The following is a 20575-nucleotide window of genomic DNA, read 5'->3' as shown; positions in this document are numbered from 1 at the left end:
TTTTCGAGAATGTTGTATTTATAACCTGAAACGTTGAGAAAACATCTGGAGAATCAGATTTAAAGCAAACACCCTTAACGGTTAATGAGGATAATTGATTTAGTAGTACGTCCCATGCTGTTATTGTTTTACCTTCTTCTTTAAATAATTTAATCATTTTGAGTGACTCTTTCATGTTTGATTGAAGAACGAATGATATTTGATTCATTTTATCGTGGATATTATAGTCCTTTTGAATGAAATATTCGTTTCCACAATCTACAAAACGGATTACACGTGATAAATCCTCAATTACTTCAGAACTGTTTTTATACTGATGATTTTCAGCTTGCGTCTAATATCTGTTATCAAAAACGAGTCATCAAGTTTGATATCAAATGTTATTTTTGGCTTACGTAATAAAGGCAAAACGTATTCATCATAATATTCCTTTTGATATAGTTTTAGAATCTTCACTAAAACAAATGGAGAAGTCATTAAATGTGCATATCTACTACGTGCTTTTTCAAAATTACTTTTTGCATTTTCTGTTAAATTGCAGAAGTTATAAACGTTATCGTATGCTTCATTAATTAAATGATTAGGTAACGAATTAATAGCTTGAAACAGTGTGAATAATGTAACTTCTTTTTCTAAATTCCTGTTTCCACCGTCATTATGTACTTCAAAATCACAGATGCCATCAACTATGCTCTGGGCAAGTTTATCGTCAATGTTTACATCTTTGTTTTCATTCATGATAGTCTTTATTTCTTCGTTCTTCTGTTCAACTCTTACCTTAATATTCAAATCATTTAATATATCATTCACTGTTCTAGTTAATGTTGAATCATAACTTCCACGAATGAATGAGTATGTATTGATTGGTTCTGTTGCATTCTTGCGAACTCTTGAATCAGCCATAACCACGAAAGAACGCTTTGAATCATCCATAGAAGTCATGATATCAATATCATAATCATTGCAGGAATAACATTTAATCATTCTGTTCGAAACTGCATAGAAGAAATTAGTGTTGCAATAAATGTGAAGACCTCCTGAAGCGGTTTTAACGATAACATCTTTATCCGAAAGTTTTGATAAAATGTCTTTTCTAACTGTTTCTTTAAGTTCATCATTGTATGATTTATTGATATCAACATCTATAATCGTTAAATTCGAAATTTTATTTACTAATAAAGCCATACCAGTTTTCCTTCCTCTTCCTCCATCATGTTTGAGGTAGTTATGTAAATCAATCTTATTTTCACCAATTCTTTCGTTGAGGGTTTTAGTTTCTGCCACAACTAATTCCTCAGCTAATGAATCAATAACTTTTTCATCAGAAACGATATAGTTGCTGTTGTTGTTTGTTGCTGTCATTTATATAGGAATAAAAAAATAAAAATAACTTTAAAACTAACTTTATTTTTGGACTGCATTATATTTCCTGTGTTGTTGTCAAAATGTCATGTTGTCTCATTTTTTCAGAGAAGTTAATTAACCTGGTAGCACATGGTAACATGGTAGCACCTTCAGTTCTTCAAAAATAATTCATAACTGCCTTCCTCCTGTGTTGTTGTCTAAATGTCATGTTGTCTCATTTTTTCAGAGAAGTTAATTACCTGGTAGCACATGGTAACATGGTAGCACCTTCAGTTCTTCAAAAATAATTCATAACTGCCTTCCTCCTGTGTTGTTGTCTAAATGTCATGTTGTCTCATTTTTTCAGAGAAGTTAATTACCTGGTAGCACATGGTAACATGGTAGCACCTTCAGTTCTTCAAAAATAATTCATAACTGCCTTCCTCCTGTGTTGTTGTCAAAGAGGAATAAAAATTAAATTTGGATTGAGTTTAAAAATTCATCTTTATTAAATTCATCTCTTCCAATATATTTATTGATTCTATTAAATTCTTTTATTTTTGCTTCACTCAGTTTAATGATTGAACGATAAGTTTCTAATTTTTCGATTATTTCTTTATCGTTTTCAACCCCACCGCATTGTGGCTTCTTTTTGTAATAGCATATTTTTGATTTAATTCTGTTTAGTTTCTTTTTATATTCATCGTCTGGACTCTTGGATGCTTTGTTGTCACTCATTTCTTACGAAATAAAAAAATTAAATATTATTTAAATATAATGGAGTAATAAAATAAATTGGAATTTCTATTAATTTATTGTCAACTTCAACTAATGCATTGCCGTTAATATATCTAACAAATTCAGCTATTGTGTCAAATCTTCGTCTTCTTTTTGTCATTGATTTATCAGTTTTTCCATAATCGAGATGAATCAAAACTTTATCCCCTTGTTTAAAATTCATGAGCCCCGAATTAATTTGTTCACGTTTAACATCATTTAACCTTTCCATTTGCTTTCTAATATATTCCCATTCTTTTGAAATATCATTTTTCATTTCCACTGGTTTCATGTTTATTGTTCTATGCCATGTATTATTGTAATAATATACTAACTGTTGTATGATGGAGTCATGATTTCCATCCCAGTATATCTGACCGTTAACCCCTAACGCATCTCTAAGAGTTCTCATTACCGCATCAACTATTTTATTATGAAACGTATATGGAGAGGATGAAAAGAAAAAATTAATTTGTGGGAAATAATGAGCCATAGCTGCCTGAAATCCTTTATCACCATCACCCCTGATATTATCTACTCTTTCATGATCTAGTAAGTATTGTATAGCTCTTCTTGTTTCCTGTTCTGTTTTCCCTTTCACCGGAATGCAATATAAATATCTAGTGTTAATGTTAATGGCAAATAAATAAGTAACGTTTCCTTTTGAATATTCCAGATGATCGATTTCGTATGAATATGGATATGGAGCAAATGAAGGGCGACTAAATTTTTCCTTTAACGGTTGAATTTTTGGGTCAATTGGTTTATTTAATATCTTGAAATCCTTTTTAAAATCTTTTTGCTTCTTTAATGTTTGAAATGGATATAATAAAGTGAATGATGAAGGATTAACTGAAGGAGGAGGCGGTACTGTCGTTGGAGGTTTTGGTGTTGCAAGTGGTTTAATTTTATCTGCTTTGATTTTGGATTTCATTCCTTCCTTCATTCCTTCCTTCATTCCTTCCTTCATTAATTCTGGATGTATTCTATTCATTTGTTTTAAATATGCTGTATATAAAGGTTTGATATACTTTCCCGCTTCGAGTTTATGTTGAAGGATGAATTCCAAAAGTTGATCTTCATTTAAAAGTCGGGCTGAATATGATTTAACTAATGAATCATAAATTAAAGCTTGTGCTTCATTTATGGTCTGAAGGACCTGGGCGTTTTGCATCTTTTGTTTTTGTTCCTTTGGTTTTTGCGGCTCAGGATTATATAATTTATATAATTCATCAATATCTTCTTCTGTTAATACTTTATTTTTGAAATCTTTCAACTGTTTAAGTTGTGATTTAGTTTTTCCCTTTGAATATTCATTATTTTTAATTTTGTCTTTAATTTCAGAAATTATTTTATTATGATATTTCAAAATTTCATTTTTATAATATGGATAATAATATTCCATATCATCACCCGTTATATTGTTATCATATTTTTGGAGATATGCTTTTAAACCATAATAATCAAGAAAATTTTGATTAAATACTAAATCATCAATTAAAATTTTTAAATCTACGCTATTCATTTATATAAAAATAAAATAAATGTTTAAGGGTGCCCACCTCTTTGAATCATAGTATCAAAACCATTTGGTTCCTTTTGTCTCTTCTGTGGCATTTCATTAAAAATAAAATTTTAAATTGTATTAAATAAATGGCATACAACATCCATTTTCACAACATACGGCCTTAGTGTGTGCTCCTGTTAATGCAGTCTTACCGATTGTTAAGCGAGTCATTAACCCGTTTTTAAGTTGTAAATTAATATTCTGACCATCAAATATCACTTTATCATTTATTATATCCAAATATTTTTTAGGTGTTAATTGCTTATTTTGTCTTAAACTAACACCCTTCATTTTTTGTGCAATCTTTTTAAAATCACTTCCATCAATTGAACCGTTGAATGATGTATAACACTTAGGACATAACGCCACCATGTTATCACCTTGTTTCTCAATTGCTAAACCCAATAATTTTTTCTCATGTGCTTTTTCTTCAGCTTTATTCTTTAATTTTGGTTTAAATTTCTCATCAAAACAGAAGAAATCAAAAGGTGCGAATTTGAAAATGTTTTTATCATAAAATTGTTTATCGGTAACAATTGCTTGAAATGCTTGAGTGTTAGGAAGATTTGGGTCGCCAGCGATTGCCCAATAAGATGAATCAGTATCACCTTCAATGAAATGAAAACGATTAACATCCATGCATTTATACATAAAATCATAAATGAAAACCAAATACCAGTATTTAGCATTATCTAAAGTGAAGAATGCCTCTTGTAAACACGTATCACATCTATAAAATCTATCTTTAAGCATCACTTGATATGTATCCTCTCCTATTTCTCTTATGTTTTTAAACTTATTTGACATACATGCAACGCGTGCCTTCTGTGCATTCATTATTTTAGTCTTTGCGTAATTTTGTGTATTCATTGCATCGTAACCATATGATCCATTAAGTGAAATCTTGCAAAATAAACTTTTTCCTTTATTTCCTTCTAATTCAGCCTTTTGTCTTTCGTTCATAAATTCGTTCGCAAATTCATTAAAACAAGTGTTTTTAGTAAATGTTAAAATTGATTGAATATCATCGATGATAAAATGAAATCTATCTATTAGATACCATAGATAATAAGAAGAAAATGGTTGATATTGGTTGTGTGTTGATGCTAACTGAGTTAATTTCCTCTGTTTCTGGTCAACTGGTAGATTGTTTGATTTCATGTAATTATACATAAAACTGCCAATTGTTTTTTCATCTGTGATAATATCTAAGTTTCTTATTATCGGTAAAAAGTTTATGTAATCATTAATGTATTTTTCATCAATGTGATCCTTTACTTCAGCCACGAATAAAGTATTTTTCTTCTTAATTATTCCCAGTGCTTTTGCTTTCTTTGTTGCTGTATCACAAATGATAACACCATTCAATCTTCCCGGCATATACATTTTATGGTCAGTATATTGAATGAAATCATGAGGATTAGATGAAAATGATGAAGGATATAATGAATTAAAATCAACACCAACGAAATGAGTCATAATGTTGGTGGTGTCCTCATTTGATACAGTTTTAGTTTCTGGACTATATGAAAGTTTATTAATGTGCGTGATTCCTTTAAGATTTACTCTATGTTGAACATTTGATAGACCACCAGTAATTCCATTACGGAGAATGTGATAAGCTTCAACTGAATCTAAAGTCATTGGTAAATTATTTTTTAATGCATAATTTCTTAAATTGATTCTTAAACGTTGAACATCTTCATCTTTATTTGATTTTACGACATTGCAATAACAACACATTAACTGACAATTTTCTTTGGTATGTGGTTTTTCATTATCGATTCTATCCAATGTTGGTTTATTTGCATATGTAAACGCTTTACCACACATTTTGCATTTAGATGAAAGGATTAAATCGTGATAGTATTGAAAATCATCCATTGAAACATTATTTTTAGTATCCCTTTCTGCTTTTTCATCTTGTTTCTTATATGATTCAATTTTATATTTCCAATACTTTTTCGTTAATTCAAAACTTGATTCTATCTCTTCCTCAGGATATTTTTCATTAGGATTAAAGTCTTTATATGCTAAAGCGTAACGAATCATTGAAGCATTCGATGATAAAGAAAGATTATGAAGCATATCAATTTTATAAACAAATGTTTCTTCAATAATTTTATCGATTGGGTCAATCATAATTTCAACATCTTTATTGCAATAATGAATAAAATATTCTAATCTATTCTTAAAGTTTTTAGCATCATTGAGATATATTTGATAATCACTATCTGATATAGTTTCTTGAGTTAATGCTGAATAAAATGAATCTTTCGTGAATGGTTCCACTTTATATAATTCTTCTTCGTAATTTTCCCATGTGATGAATTGATAAGGGAAAAAGGATTTAACACGTGATTTATTGTTTCCGAAATCTTGAGTGAATTGGTCTAATGTCCCACCCGCTATATAATTTCTGATGTCAATAAATCTCAATTCATATGGAACGTTTGTTTTCTTTACAATGATTTGCTTAAATTGTGAAGATGAACCCAGCATTGATTTTATTTTCCATTTTGCAGTGTTTAAATCACGAAGAATTAAATTTAAATCAAACTTTCCCGAATTAAAACCTATGATATTCACTTTATTGAATTCCTCATCTAGAAGTTCTTTAAATGCTTCCTTCTGTTTTTCATTTAATGTTTGCGACTTCATTAATTCTTCATATTGTTCAATATTTGATTTAGCAACTAATGAACAGGTTGAAAATAAAAACTCAATCCAATCAGAAATAAAAGAATCACTCGAAGTTAAGCAAAAATTCCTCGTATATGTTTTATCGTTTAATTTAACCGTTGATGATACCATGAATGGTTTTAAGTAAGCGTTCAAAGTTGCACACTCAGAAAGTTGTAATTCTTCTTTAGTCTCTAATGTTTCGAAGTCAAAAGTAATATAATATCTTGTCGGTTGATAATATTCCTGCAAATTATGAGCTAATAACCACTGATATATCTTCTGTTTCGTAATATGTGGTGCATATGGTTGCTGTGTCTTTTGCAACTGAACGTCTTGAATTAATCTTCCATTATTTTCTTTACATTTCTCACAATGCTTTAAAAATCTTCTTTGGTTTTTCCTTTCTGGATCATCACGGATAGAATAAACTTCTTCTTTACAATATGGACAAACTCTATAGCCGGTGAGTGCTTCAACGTCTGTTATTCTGTCAGCGTGAAGTTTTCCACATGGACTCTGTGTTAATAAAATATTTACTGTTTCAAATTCTGGATCTATCATTATTGATTCCACTAATGGAAAGTCTACCTTATTTATGTCCACGTCTTCTGGTTGAGGATCACAATAATAGAAATCAATATTAACATTTAACATTCTCGCTAATCTCTCACTTTCTGATGAAATGTCAAACCCTTCATATGAATCTATTGCTTCATTTAAATAACTTCTACGAGTTTTAGGATTAACACCATCAGGAATGTTATAGAAGCGTTTAAATAACCTTCTACCTTCTGCTCTAATTTGATTATCATTCATTTTAGCTGTTCCGTTTTTGTTCATTTATGTAAGAATAAAAAATTAAAAAATAATGTTTATTTTTTAAAGCCCATAAAATGAATTAAGAACACATAAATTTTTATCATCTGCGACGTGACGAATACATTTTAATTTACTCAAGAATGCGTACCCTGATACATTAAATCTAATTCCTGTCTTATTTAATTTCACAACTTTGAAAAGGAATGTATGAATAGCTATAAAATGATGAGAAGATGTTTTATGGGTTGCTTCCATTTTTTCTGAAATAAATGAATAAATATAATGTTTATAAGTTTTCATATCTTTTATGTTCTTAATAACGAATGGTATAGACCTTTCCACTTCGTCTTCCTTCGGTGCTGTTCTTTCATATGAAACATTATTGGTATCTTCAATAATGAAACCACAATCACACAAAATTTTATAGGTTCCAATGGTTTCTTTTGATATTTTATCTAATAAATCAAAAACTTTATCAACACCTGTGCATTTATTTAAATAATAATTTGTGTAAATATCATGATCTTCTTTCTTAATCGTATTAGTTGCATATGTCACGTTTTTAAGAGCTTTTTTGAATTTTTGGAATCTAAAGGTGGTGAAAGTAGGATACAGGGTATTCTTCATTATCAATAAATTGTAACTTATGTTTACGAATAAATTTAGTACCTTCTTCTGAAAGTGTTTCGTCTATTTCACCATCTAATAAATTTTGTGTTGATTCTGAGACATAATTTTTATATCTTTCTTCATGAGATTTCTGTACTTCTGATTCTGAAGCTGGGATATTCATTAAACCCTCTACTTCATTTTCATTATATTTTTCAACTTCTCTTAATTCCTTAATTTTTTCATCTATTTCATCTCTTATTTTTTCCAGTCTTTCAATTTCATTGTATTCATCATCTTTAATCCGTTCTTCATAATATTCAGGGAAAACATCAGGTTCTTTAGGTTTTTCTTCTTTAGATGTGGGATATAAGAAATTTATAACATCATCTTTATTCATTTTTCCATCATAATCAAACTCATTTAAAACTCGCGAATTTTTGACAATTTCTTAAATAATATTTACTAACTTCATAACCCGCCTCCTCTAATATATCCTTTATTTCCTCATTTGTGAATCCTAATGTTTTCACGTCGTTAGTTTTGACACTCATTTCATACAAAATAAAAATAAATTATTCAAAATTGTAAGACATGAATTTTTAAAGTTTATTTTTTATTTCATTATGGTAGTGAATCTTTTACTCGTTTATGAGGTCTTTGATTATGACTCCATTGATTCCATTCAGGATTTAAACAATGTTTAATTAATCGCGGAATATCTGACATCATCTATATATAGCTTCTTTTATAAAAGATGGAAAAATAAATTATTTATTTCATTATGTTAATTTTTTAATGTGTTTAGTATATAATATTTATTACTAATTTATTTAATAATGTCGCACTTTCTTACAAATTCATGACTTTTAAAAAACGTAAGAATCATACATTTTTTACTTCATATGTTAAAAAAAATGATACAAAATCGCTCGATATTGTATGAATTCTTACGTTTACAAAAAAAGTCACACACCCCGTCCTATCCTACTACTAACAAATCAAAAAATTTGTCATCATCAATGTTTGTGTCTTTGTATGGTGGATTCTCCTCTTCTTCACCAGTTATTTCCTTGAGTAGTCCCCTATTATCGAATGCTTCTTCAGGAAACAGTTTCTTGTATCAAATAGTCTCACTTTTCTTATAGTCTCACTTTTCTTATAGTCCCAATTTATGTTAGTTAATTCTTCAGGAAACAGTTTCTTGTCTCACTTTTCTTGTATCAAATAGTCTCCTAGATTTGTTATGAAATTAAAATATCATGATATTTTAAGGGCTTTTGATTTCAATATTAGAATTATTCAGTTATGTCGTGCTAATATCAATTGCTTTATACAATTAATCGTTTACAAGCTGCAAAAATCGAACAATAATTTGACTTTGTAAAAAAAGTGCGTCATTTTTATTCGTTATACTTACAAAATGTAAACATTACGAGAAACATTTACATTTGTAAATGTAACAAGTAAAGTTGTATCGCATAATTTGACTTTGTAAAAAAAGTGCGTCATTTTTATTTGTTATACTTACAAAATGTAAACATTACGAGAAACATTTACATTTGTAAATGTAACAAGTAAATACATCAGATTTAAATTGTAAATTTAGTTTATCTCTCTCATCTCCTTTTTAAAAGGTATTACATACATACGAACGCATGGGTCACTCAATAATTAGCGTGATAATAATTGAGGATAGACTGTAATCGTAATTTTATTTTTGGACTTATATTTCGACATTTTGAAGTCGCTTGAAAGTCTTGCAAATGATTAAATTTGGAAAATTTGACCTAAGTCTGCATTATTTTGATGACTTAAACAATTCTATAAATCTGTTTTCCTAAAAATTTAAAAAGATATAATTTCAATTTCCCTAAATTTATGTAATTCATATATCACCAAAATATTTGGACTGCATTTCGTTTGTCTGCACCTAATTAAAGTCTAAATACCAATTAATTTTGGAGTTGCATTGCTTTTAATGTAAAAATGCACGTTTAGAAAAAGACGATAACGATTAAATTACAAAATCGATAACGACGACGATTAAATTACAAAATCGATAACCTCTCAATTTGGTCTTTCATGAGTGGTTTGCAGATCAGAAGCGCAAGGCTTGTGCAGTCTATATGCTATGGCATAGCATATAGACTGCATAAGCATTGCGCTTCTCTTGATATTATTTTTACTTTAAAATTTACATGCACTATTTTACTTCTCTCTAGCCTGTTTAAGGTCACAAATTGCGTTTTTACACAAATATAACAGAGTCCTTTCGAGATCTCTCATTGAATGAGAGGTCTCGAAAGAACTCTGTTATAATGCAATCTACATATGTTCACTGGCCAAACATGTGCTAGGGAATGTAAATTTAGTCGAATAAGACGAAGTTCTTCAGAAGTTTCTCATTCAATTGTTTTTCTTTTTTCCATGCTCAAAATCATGTTTTTTATTTATGAAAATTTCAAAATGCGATTTTTTTGGAGATTTTTCGAAAATTTCAACATGTTAAATATAAGTTATTTTATGTCCTTTATTTGATGTTCAGTTTATTTTGGAGTTTTGATAAAGATTGAAAATTTTGAAAATATAGAAATATAAGAAATCTCTTTATCTCCTCATGTAGTGCATATTTTCGCGTTCTGATAGCGGAAGATGCATTTTTTGAATGTAAAGATTCCGATTCACACGGAAAAATAAGGTTTTAATATGAAAAATAGATGATTTATTGTGTAGCAATGCATAGGGTATCATAAAAATGAAAACTATTTTCTCATATGAAATAAAAAATAACGTATATTTTCAGTGAGTAGGCATGCATCGAGCCTACTCACCCAATAAACTATTTATTCGTTCTCTGGCCGACAAAGAGCCAGAGAACCACATCTGCATTAACTTATGCTGAAGTTTTCTGGATTTTCTTCCTCATTTGAGAGACATCCAGATAACTTCAGCATAAACGAATTACAGACATGTTCTCTTGCTCTTTGTGGGCCAAGTACCACAACTATATTACACTAGGACAGAGTTCTTCCGAGGTCTCTCATTAAATGAGAGATTTCGGAAAAACTCTGTCCTATTCGAATAAATTTACATTTTCTAGTCTGCAAAACAGCACTCATCACAAGTATATTACTTTAGGGTAGAGTTCTTCCGACGTCTCTCATTCAATGAGAGATTTCGGAAGAACTCTGCCCTTTTCGATTAATTGCAGCTTCCTCAGCCACTTCCTGACCAAAGAACAATAACAAGAGTACATTAAGGCGAAGTTCTTAAGAAGTTTCTCAGTGAATGAGAAACTTCTGAAGAACTTCGTCTTATTCGACTAAATTTACATTCCCTAGCACATGTTTGGCCAGTGAACATATGTAGATTGCATTATAACAGAGTTCAATGAGAGATCTCGAAAGGACTCTGTTATATTTGTGTAAAAACGCAATTTGTGACCTTAAACAGGCTAGAGAGAAGTAAAATAGTGCATGTAAATTTTAAAGTAAAAATAATATCAAGAGAAGCGCAATGCTTATGCAGTCTATATGCTATGCCATAGCATATAGACTGCACAAGCCTTGCGCTTCTGATCTGCAAACCACTCATGAAAGACCAAATTGAGATTTGATGCAGAAATCATTTGCTGATAAGGATAGCGCAGCATCAAATCTTGGCAGGATCATGCTATGCACAGTATCCTTATCAGCAAATGAATAGCTGATGATGGTCATCCATGAGAAATGACACTTTTGGGCTTTGAAAAATATTTTTATAATAATGATATTTTGTTAATATTAAAATGTTGCATTTAATTTAATTCAGTTCATGTTTCAGAGTTTTATTTTTTATCCACTCAATTTTAAAATCAATTTTTTGATACCCCCTTCTCAATTCAAATTTACGTCAAAATCACAAAAAATATTATTTCATATAGAATTATATTATTTTAAACATTTTTATTCATACATCAAAATTGAAAAGATATTCAATTTTATTATTTTTTTAGGTTCATTTTTTCAGCAGTTTTAAAGAGTATTTCCTGATGCAATCCTTAATATAAGTTATATATATCTTATCCATATCTATATATTATAATATAAATTTCAAATATCCTTGTTTCTACATCAAATTTTTAATGTTCGAAAGAAATTGCTTGTTATCATATCACTATCTTATCTATGCATAAAATAAAACTTTGTAAATATATAATTCATCAAATTCTTTATATTTTTCTAAAATGAGATTTCAAATTGACGTAATTCTTTTATTATTGTAAAATCACACATCAAGTTATAATTACAAACACAAAACCTACTTATATATACATTCACCATCCATATAACATACTCATATATTGAAATCCGAATATGCTCATTTCACGAATTCTTCTTTTTTAACAATATAGGTCCTTTATCATATTACTCATTTAAAGATTATTTCATACAAAAACTATCACGTGCTCATTCTAATATTTTCTGCATATTAATTTCAATTTCGTACAAAAAGTAGTCAATTATGAGCTACGGTTTATAGAGCAACTATTTCTATGTATGCATAATATTTTATTATCATTTATTCAGTCCTAGTTTATTTATATATTGAGTTATTGCAATGCTTCATTTTTAAAACAATCGGTTATCACCCCCTTTCTTAGGGCCCAAAAAGGCCCAAATTCAATTCAAAATAATCGTTTTGGGGCTTTTTTTGGGCACCCAAGATAACCCCAGTTCTTTATCAAATGTCATTCTTCCAACGCATTTAACTACAATGCATCTTCATGCTTTTTCATATACTTCTATTCAAAGTATTTCTATCCCAAAAGAAGTCAGAGTGATTAATGACTATTGTTTCTTTCATTGTCACCAGCTTACAACAGTAAACATTCCAACTGATTCTCAGCTAGAAAGCATTAATGTTCAATCTTTTTCATTTACAGCCATTGAAACAATATATATACCAGAAAAGGTTACCTTTTTCCATGGGAATGTTATTGAAGGAGTTGCAAATTTAAAGTCTATCACATGTCATCCTTTGAATAAGAATTATTTATCAGATAATGGAATTTTGTATTCAAAAAATCAAGCAACAATTGCAAGATATCCAAATAGTGGAAGCATTTCATTCACTGTTCCGAACTTCGTTACTGTAATAGGATCCCACTCTTTCATTTCATCGAATATCGAATCAATCGAGCTTCATGATAAAATCACAAGAATCGAAGATTATGCATTCAGTACTACGAAATTGAAAGATATTTTAATTCCTGACTCTGTTACATTTATTAATAAAGGTGCCTTTAGATGGTGTTATTATCTGACAAGTGTCAAACTTTCATCCAATATTACATCTATTAATTTGGAGACATTTAAAGAATGTCCAATTTCAGAAATTATTATTCCTGAGGGAGTAACAACAATAGCTAAGCAATCATTTGAAGACTGCTCACAATTAAAGAATGTTCAGTTACCTTCAACAATTAAGAAGCTCGAAGGAGGTGCATTTCCAAAAACTGTTAAATTAAATTTTGCTCCAGGAGCTCAATTGTCTTTAGATGATCAGATGATTATGTATGATTTATACAAAAACACAGTTATTCAAATTATGACCGATAATGAATCAGTTACATTACCATCGAATGTTACAACAATTTCAAGTTTTGCCTTTGCAAACTCAAAACTATTGACAACAGTAAATTTCGAATCTAATAATAAACTAACAATAATTATGGCAAATGCTTTCAAAGGTTGTATTTCTTTCTCAACAATCACACTTCCAACAAGTTTGACTAGAATCGAAACTTTGCATTTCAGAATTGCTATTCATTAAAAACGATTACATTCGGAAGTTCTCTAAATTATATAGGGAAAAGTGCATTTGATTCATGTACTTCGTTGACAACAATAACATTTTCTAATGGAGTAAGTCTAAGTATTAATGAGTACTCTTTCGGAAATTGCAAAGTATTGAATTCAATAACATTTGGGAGTGGATTGAGTTCATTGGGATTCAATTGTTTCGAGAATTGTCTTAAATTAGAACAGTTGATTTTCCCTGCTTCACTCAACTCTATCGGAATGAACTGTTTCTTCAACACAGGTGTCAAGGACGTCATCTTCCCCGAAGACAGCATTTTCTACGACATCAGTCCATCTTCATTCCGAGGATGCACACAACTCGCAAACATCCAACTTCCAGCCAACGTACGAAGTCTTGGTGATAACTGCTTCGAATCTACAAAACTTTCTATTTTCAGTGTTCCTTCTTCTGTTGTCACTATCAGCAGCTACTCATTCCGAAACTGCTATGATCTCAGTGAGTTCATTATTCCAGAAGACAACAAACTTGAAACTATCAAAGATCGTTCATTCGAAGGTTGCACAAGTCTCCGTTTGTTCCGCTGCGAACTTAGCAACTTCTTCACAGTGTTCAACGGTGCACTTTTCAACAAAAACATGTCGACACTCATCTGCTTCCCACCAGCATCTTCGATCAAGTACTTCTCATTCCCCGACGAAGTCCGCCTTATTGGCAGTGGTGCATTCATCGGATGTCGTAACATCTTGAGCATCCTTATCCCAGACAATTCTATCGAACGGATTGGCACATTCGCATTCGCGAACTGCACATCTCTTAAGATGATCAACATTCCATCATCTCTCAGTGTTATTGAGAACGGTGCATTCTCAGGGTGCGTGTCTCTGAAATGCGGTATCTTCATCGACAACAAAGAACGACGATTCATTGAAGAACTTATTGAAACATCTCTTCTTCCTATTTCAGCTCTTAACGAATGTGGTCTTTTCAGCTGCAAAGTCCGCAACAATTTCAACCTTCCAATTTCTCCTTCATATTTATATGTTTTTATTCTCATGTAAACTATTGTTTATCTTCAATTATTATCGATTATGATTAAAATTCATTATATATTACTATCTATCAAAATCCATTAAAATACAATTTCAATAGATATAGATAGAGATATAACATGCCGGACATCAATTTCTCTATTATATATCATATATTATTCTTTTAATGTCCAATATTATTAATCTTTCAAATGATTACTGATCAAATTAACCTTTAAAGTTTATTCTCATGTAATCTTTTAATTTTTTTTTTGAGATATTTCATAATTTGATTCCAAAGTGTAATCATAATTTTTGATGTCATACATGTGTTCTTGAGATATTTAATTATATATTTCATTGATTATATCATTTATTTGAGTCAATTGAAATCTTTGTTAAAATTTTCACAAAATAACTTATGTTTAATAAAATATATAATTAAATCTCATTCTGCATTAAAGACAGCATCATATAAAAATCTGATTAGACTATACATAAAAATTTTGAAAGTGTCAAACTGTCAGACCAATAAAACAAAATCTTCAGAAAATACTTTTGAAAATTTTACATCAAAATAATGTGATTATTATCATCGTGAATGCATATCTATTTATGAATTATAGTATTTTATATTCTAGATTTTAACAAGGTTTTCAATCGACTCAGATAAATGATATAATCAATGAAATGTATAATTAAATATCTCAATAACACTTATATGACGTCAAAAATATTGATTACACTTTAGAATCAAATTTTTTACCATCTCAATTTTTGTGAATTCTCAAAACATCAAACCGAAAAAAATTGAAAAGTGTTTCGATTTATAATAGTTAATTAATTAAATTTTCATTCTTTGTTTTTAATGGCATCATGTAAATGCAAATATGATAATCATTATAATTTGAAATATAAACGTGCTTTTGAAAGTTTTTTTAACATTTAATATCCAAATCTTATAAATTCATTGTAAAAAGAGAATATATACTTTAACGTTGAATATAAAATTGAAAACAAAATTGAATGTAAAACTGAATTATATTCAAAAACCTCAAAGTCTATTGAAAACAACACAAAAAATAAAATCTTTTTTTTAGAATGTCAATCACTGATGGCAACGAAGATCCGAAGCAGTATCTTGAGAGCATGGAAATCGAGCCAAGAAGAGACAAAAGAGAGAACTTGAGAATCTACAATGATATCAAGGGACTTAAAAAGAAAATTGACCCAAATGTTAGCGCTCAGGTTTTCGAACTCAAGAAAAAAATGAATAACATAAGGAACTTGTGCTCTTTCCTGTGGATCATGATGCTTCTTTGCATAATCAACCCCTTAACAATCAAGTCTTCATTTTGGAAGTACACAGACGTCTTCTGCTTATTTGCAACAAACTATTGGGAAATATTCTCTCCATTATTATTAGCTCTTGTCCCAATTGATGTATACGACAAGCACAATAAAGATGAACTCACAGAAGAATTGTGGAGTGATCACGAGATTCTGAAGAATTTCGGAAATGATCATGGATTTCATAAAGAGAACGCGTTCGCTACATTCAGTCTTGATGAAAAATCATTCACATTCCTCTTTTTCAGTGATGAATCTTATTCCGGACATACATGCTTCTTTAAAGTTGTCATTAACCAAGAAGTTCGATACTATATGTACTTACCTTCGTCGATTGCAAAGAAGAAGTTTTCTTATGGAAAAACTAATAAACTTGGATCACTCATTGAATTAGCCCCTGACAGAGTGGAAGCTGCAGTAATCCAGACTCCGACAATTACATCCTGTGCTACTCACGAGGAAGATATAAATCACGATAATGGCAACTTTACCCGTGGTCAAATTTATTTCGATGACTCTCTGGAGAATCAATGGGAACAACTTTGGGAGAACCTTTTGGACAACTCGACGAAAGATCCTTGTAATCAATCCGGACAACCCTTTGAGTTTCCCTTTGGCCTGGATTGATCATGTCGATTAAATTTTGAAGTATTTACCTGATTAGGCCTCCAACAACATCCAAAATGCACTAATCTTGACATGAAATAAAATTTTTCAATTAAATCACATAATAATAATAAAATACAATTTTGAATTTTTATAAAATATTATAATATGATTTAATTACATACAAACAAAATATATATAAGGATATATAAATTTAATAGATAAATCTTCCTTTCTTCTTATCTTTGTTCTTAATCCTTTCTTCAATCTCTGATTCGACATCTTGAAGTGTAACACCTCGACTGATTTTCTTCTTAGAGCGAGATCTTCTTGTATCAAGGAAGGATTCAAGAGACTGATGAAGTAAAGCAGTGCGCTCGCCGGCTGATGAAAGGACTCTGCGATACTGAGAATTGACATCGAAAACGCGTGCAGAAGACAAAACTAATGGATCGAAAACATTTGTTTCGATACTTTTGTATGAAAGTTTTTGTTCTTTCGCAGGAGGCATAGAAAATTGGACTTCATCTTCTTTATGAAGACGCTTTTGAGGAATTTTGTTATCGATGTATTCATGATGGACTTTATCAATCTTCATGTCTTGAATACTGACATGTTTTACATAGTCATTTTCAACAAAAACTCCGTTGAATTTACCTTTTCGAGATGATGAAAATGAATCAAAATCTGATGATGGTGGTTTTGTGACTGTGTGAGCTTTTCTAGAACCACCACTATCTTCCCATGTTTCGAAATCGCTAGAATCAAATGTATTTTTCTGATGAGATTCTTTTGTACCCTCAAAATCATCGGAAAAACTACCATGAACGATATCTTTCGATTCTTCAATGATGAAGCTCTCGCTTTCTTGTTGGACTTTGTTTGTGACATCAATAGGATACTGTGATGACTCAACAATGATACTAGATAACTTTTGTTCATATCCTGATGAAGCAATCTCAACAAAATCTGATGAGTTTTCTGTTTTTTCTGATGATTTGTCAACAAAACTGGATTCAAATGAATTTTTTGATTTACTTGAAACTGAGTCAATAGTTTCAATGAAATCTGAGCTTTCGACTGCATTACTAGGTTTAACAGTAGAACTTTCAATATCAATAAATGAACTATCTGCATCAACATCATTTTTGGAAACTCGTCCTTTATTTTGGACTGAAACTGATGAACTTTCAATATCAATAAATGAACTTTCTGTTTGAACATTATTTGGTTGTTGTTTTTTGTTTGTTTTATTTGCTTGTGATAAAGAAGAGCTTTCTATTTCGATGAATGAACTTTCTGTTTGAACTTTGTTTTGTTTTTTATTTGTACCAGAACTGTCGATGTCAATGTAACTTGTACTTGTTACTGTGTTGTTTGGCTTGTTTTGCGACATAATATTTGAATCAATTTCGACAAAAGAACTTGAATAATCTTTATTTTCGTTATCTGATGACAAGAAAATTGAATGTTCTTTATTCTTTTCTTTGTTGACAATAGAACTACTGATTGAAATAATGCTCTGATCAATTGTTGAATCTGATGATGAATCTTGTTTTTGTTTGCTCTTAGTTGGTGAAATGATGTTACTGTTAACACTTGTGAAACTGCTGGAATCTTGATCAATGCTTTTATCAATTTTTTCTTCTGTTTTTTCAAGATCTTTTGAAAAACTACTCAAAATTGAGTTACTTTCTGATGATGATGAATTATCATTTTCTTTCTTTTGATGTGAATGTTTTTGTGGTTTACTTTTTTCAGAGATAAAACTACTTAAAACAGAGTTAGTTTCAGAATCAGATTTATTATTTTTTCGTTCAGAAGATACTTTGTTTATTCTTGATTGAGATTTATCTGTTTTTGTTGGTGAGTTTATTTCTTCTGTGCCAAAGCCACTCAAAATAGAATTACTTGCTGACTCTGTTTCATTCTTTTTGTCTTTGCCAATTTTTTGTGACGAATTTAATTCTTCTGTGCCAAAACCACTTAAAATTGAGTTAGTTTCTGTTTCGCTCTTATTAGTATTATTTTGTTTTGAAGGTGTTTTATTTTCTTCTGTTACAAAGCCACTCAAAATGGAATTAGATTCAGAGGAATCATGTGTTTTCGCAGATTTACTAAAATCACCTGATAAAATTGAATTACCAACTGATTCATCATGTTTATCTCCTTTAGTTTTGTTCTTCTTATGATTTTTAGATTTAGCAATTTTTGCTTCGACTTCGGAAACATTTTCTGGAATTGAATCATTAAAAAGAGAGTTGTTTGAGAGAACTGATGAATTTCTTTCGTCGGAATCTGGTGATGAAATCTTATTCCCGATCTTTTCGAAACTGGAATCTTGGGCACTCAAAGCAGAAACAAAGTTTTCGATCATGTCATCACTGTTTACTGTTGAATTAGAATGATCACTTTCTGATAAGTCTGATGAAACTTCTTCGTTAGAACTTGGTGATTTTTCTTGTGAACTTCGATTATTCATGAAACTATTGTCACTAGAAAGAACATCACTCCAATCTCGTTCCTTATTTGTGTCTTTGTTTTGATCGGATTTCTGTGATTCTGGGCTGTAAGTGGAAGATTCTGTTGGTGAACGAGATTTGTTCTTCAAATCTGGGATGGTGAAGTCGGACATAGAGTCACTTGATAAATGGATTGCATCTTTCTTTGGTGTTTTGTTCTTCGATTTACCATTTAAGAGATTTCCGTTTTCATCTTCAATAAACATGCCAGATACGGGAGAATTCGATGATTTTCCTGATGAATTAGACTGAGGTGAGAACTTTTTAAGTTCTGTTTTTTGAACTGGAGGAGTTTCAAATTTGATATTTTTATCTTTCTGATAAAAATCTGAACTTTCTTCTCTAGAATTGCGTTTTTTCTCTTTGGAATTATCTGCATGTGGTTGATCTTTCTCATGGCTTGATTTTGGAAGACTACCTGATAAAACACTGTTTCCTTGGATGCCTGATGTGGAAGATATGGTTAAATAGTCGTCTTTGTCTGATAAGGAATCTCGATCACCAGTTTTGGTTGGTCTTGGACTCTTAGCAAATGATGTTGAAATAATTTCTGAAAGTTCTGAAAGACTTGCGTTGGAATCATCTGGATCTGCTTTGTCTTTGACAGGGGGAGAGTATTCTGAACCACTGTCGCTTAAAATTGAATGATTTGTTTTTGTTTTTGGATTTTCTTGTTTTGGCTCAGAAGGAGATTCATCAAAACTTGAAAGAATGTCTTCTTTATCTGTATTTGACCGTTTGTCGGTCTTAATCGTGTCTTCAGGGACATCAATTGTTGTATCGTTCGTTTTTCGAAGTGATGATGATAAAATACTTAATATATCATGATCCGAATCACTAAGTTCAATACTTGACATGTCAATTTCGCTTTTTTTAGAAGGCTTTTTAGGTTTGTTAATTTCGCTTATTTGAGGCGTTTTTTTACTATCTTGCATGGAGGTATTGGTAGAACTTGCATTAGAATCGCTATCTAATGAATCACTTCCAATAGAGGATGATGAGATCTCTCCGATCTTTCGTAAAAATGATGAAGCTGAAGCAGGAATGTTAATATTGTTACCTGTATTCTCGCTTGTGCTCTTATCTTGATCATTTATGTCAGAATTGTGTGAATTGGAATCAGAATGATTTGATAATATTGAAGAATATGATATTGAACTGTTTTTTGACTTTTTTCCTCTTGGTGATTGTTGTTCTGACAAAATCGAAGAAATAGAAGGTGATTTTGAAGTGCTTCCACGTGATATTTTGGATTTTTCCTGACTTTTACGAATCTTTGAGTCACAAAGAGCTGAGCTGTCTCGTTCTTGGCTTTGATTAAGTTCTGAATTGTTAAATGAGGAAATCACTGAGTTTGGATTGATTTCACTCATATTTTTGACACTTAATATTAAACGATTAAAATCTTTGTCACTTTTATATTTGAATTCAAAAAATCATACCTGAGTTTCTTGTACAAT

General features: G+C 30.4%; 7 protein-coding genes and 1 pseudogene across 8 annotated transcripts, besides 6 other annotated features; 3 read left to right on the top strand and 5 right to left on the bottom strand.

The window, feature by feature from the left end:
• Positions 1-8126: part of a mobile genetic element that runs on past the window's edge.
• On the bottom strand, positions 110-1362 carry TVAGG3_0413900 (annotated as a pseudogene). Its single transcript has one exon. A coding segment is annotated over exon 1 (1253 nt).
• TVAGG3_0413890 (integrase core domain containing protein family) lies at positions 2102-3646 on the bottom strand (the record flags this gene model as incomplete). The annotated part of the gene is made up of 1 exon (XM_051233191.1): positions 2102-3646. One exon carries the CDS (start codon positions 3644-3646, stop codon positions 2102-2104), a length of 1545 nt encoding a protein of 514 aa, XP_051102921.1.
• TVAGG3_0413880 (DNA/RNA polymerases family) lies at positions 3767-4849 on the bottom strand (the record flags this gene model as incomplete). The annotated part of the gene is made up of 1 exon (XM_051233190.1): positions 3767-4849. The coding sequence occupies one exon, from the start codon at positions 4847-4849 to the stop codon at positions 3767-3769; it is 1083 nt and encodes a 360-aa protein (XP_051102920.1).
• On the bottom strand, positions 5474-7213 carry TVAGG3_0413870 (DNA/RNA polymerase superfamily; the record flags this gene model as incomplete). The annotated part of the gene is made up of 1 exon (XM_051233189.1): positions 5474-7213. A coding segment is annotated over one exon (1740 nt), but the record flags the coding sequence as incomplete, so codon positions are not given.
• A 1535-nt stretch (positions 8127-9661) lies between the features above and the next one.
• Positions 9662-9868: a mobile genetic element.
• A 291-nt stretch (positions 9869-10159) lies between these two features.
• Positions 10160-10211: a mobile genetic element.
• Positions 10212-10247: 36 nt separating this feature from the next.
• Positions 10248-10902: a mobile genetic element.
• Positions 10903-10921: 19 nt separating this feature from the next.
• Positions 10922-11009: a mobile genetic element.
• A 32-nt stretch (positions 11010-11041) lies between these two features.
• Positions 11042-11143: a mobile genetic element.
• A 1416-nt stretch (positions 11144-12559) lies between these two features.
• Positions 12560-13618, top strand: TVAGG3_0413800 (ribonuclease inhibitor domain-containing protein; the record flags this gene model as incomplete). Its single annotated transcript, XM_001330639.1, has 1 exon — positions 12560-13618. The coding sequence occupies one exon, from the start codon at positions 12560-12562 to the stop codon at positions 13616-13618; it is 1059 nt and encodes a 352-aa protein (XP_001330675.1).
• Positions 13619-13866: 248 nt separating this feature from the next.
• On the top strand, positions 13867-14667 carry TVAGG3_0413790 (regulation of response to stimulus; the record flags this gene model as incomplete). The annotated part of the gene is made up of 1 exon (XM_001330638.1): positions 13867-14667. One exon carries the CDS (start codon positions 13867-13869, stop codon positions 14665-14667), a length of 801 nt encoding a protein of 266 aa, XP_001330674.1.
• Positions 14668-15738: 1071 nt separating this feature from the next.
• On the top strand, positions 15739-16614 carry TVAGG3_0413780 (uncharacterized protein; the record flags this gene model as incomplete). The annotated part of the gene is made up of 1 exon (XM_001330637.1): positions 15739-16614. The coding sequence occupies one exon, from the start codon at positions 15739-15741 to the stop codon at positions 16612-16614; it is 876 nt and encodes a 291-aa protein (XP_001330673.1).
• Positions 16615-16807: 193 nt separating this feature from the next.
• TVAGG3_0413770 (uncharacterized protein) lies at positions 16808-20488 on the bottom strand (the record flags this gene model as incomplete). The annotated part of the gene is made up of 1 exon (XM_001330636.1): positions 16808-20488. One exon carries the CDS (start codon positions 20486-20488, stop codon positions 16808-16810), a length of 3681 nt encoding a protein of 1226 aa, XP_001330672.1.
• Positions 20489-20575: the final 87 nt, after the last annotated feature.

Source organism: Trichomonas vaginalis, chromosome V, assembly GCF_026262505.1.
Source record: "Trichomonas vaginalis G3 chromosome V, whole genome shotgun sequence".
Lineage (NCBI taxonomy): Eukaryota > Parabasalia > Trichomonadida > Trichomonadidae > Trichomonas > Trichomonas vaginalis.
This window is presented reverse-complemented; position numbering and strand designations above follow the sequence as displayed.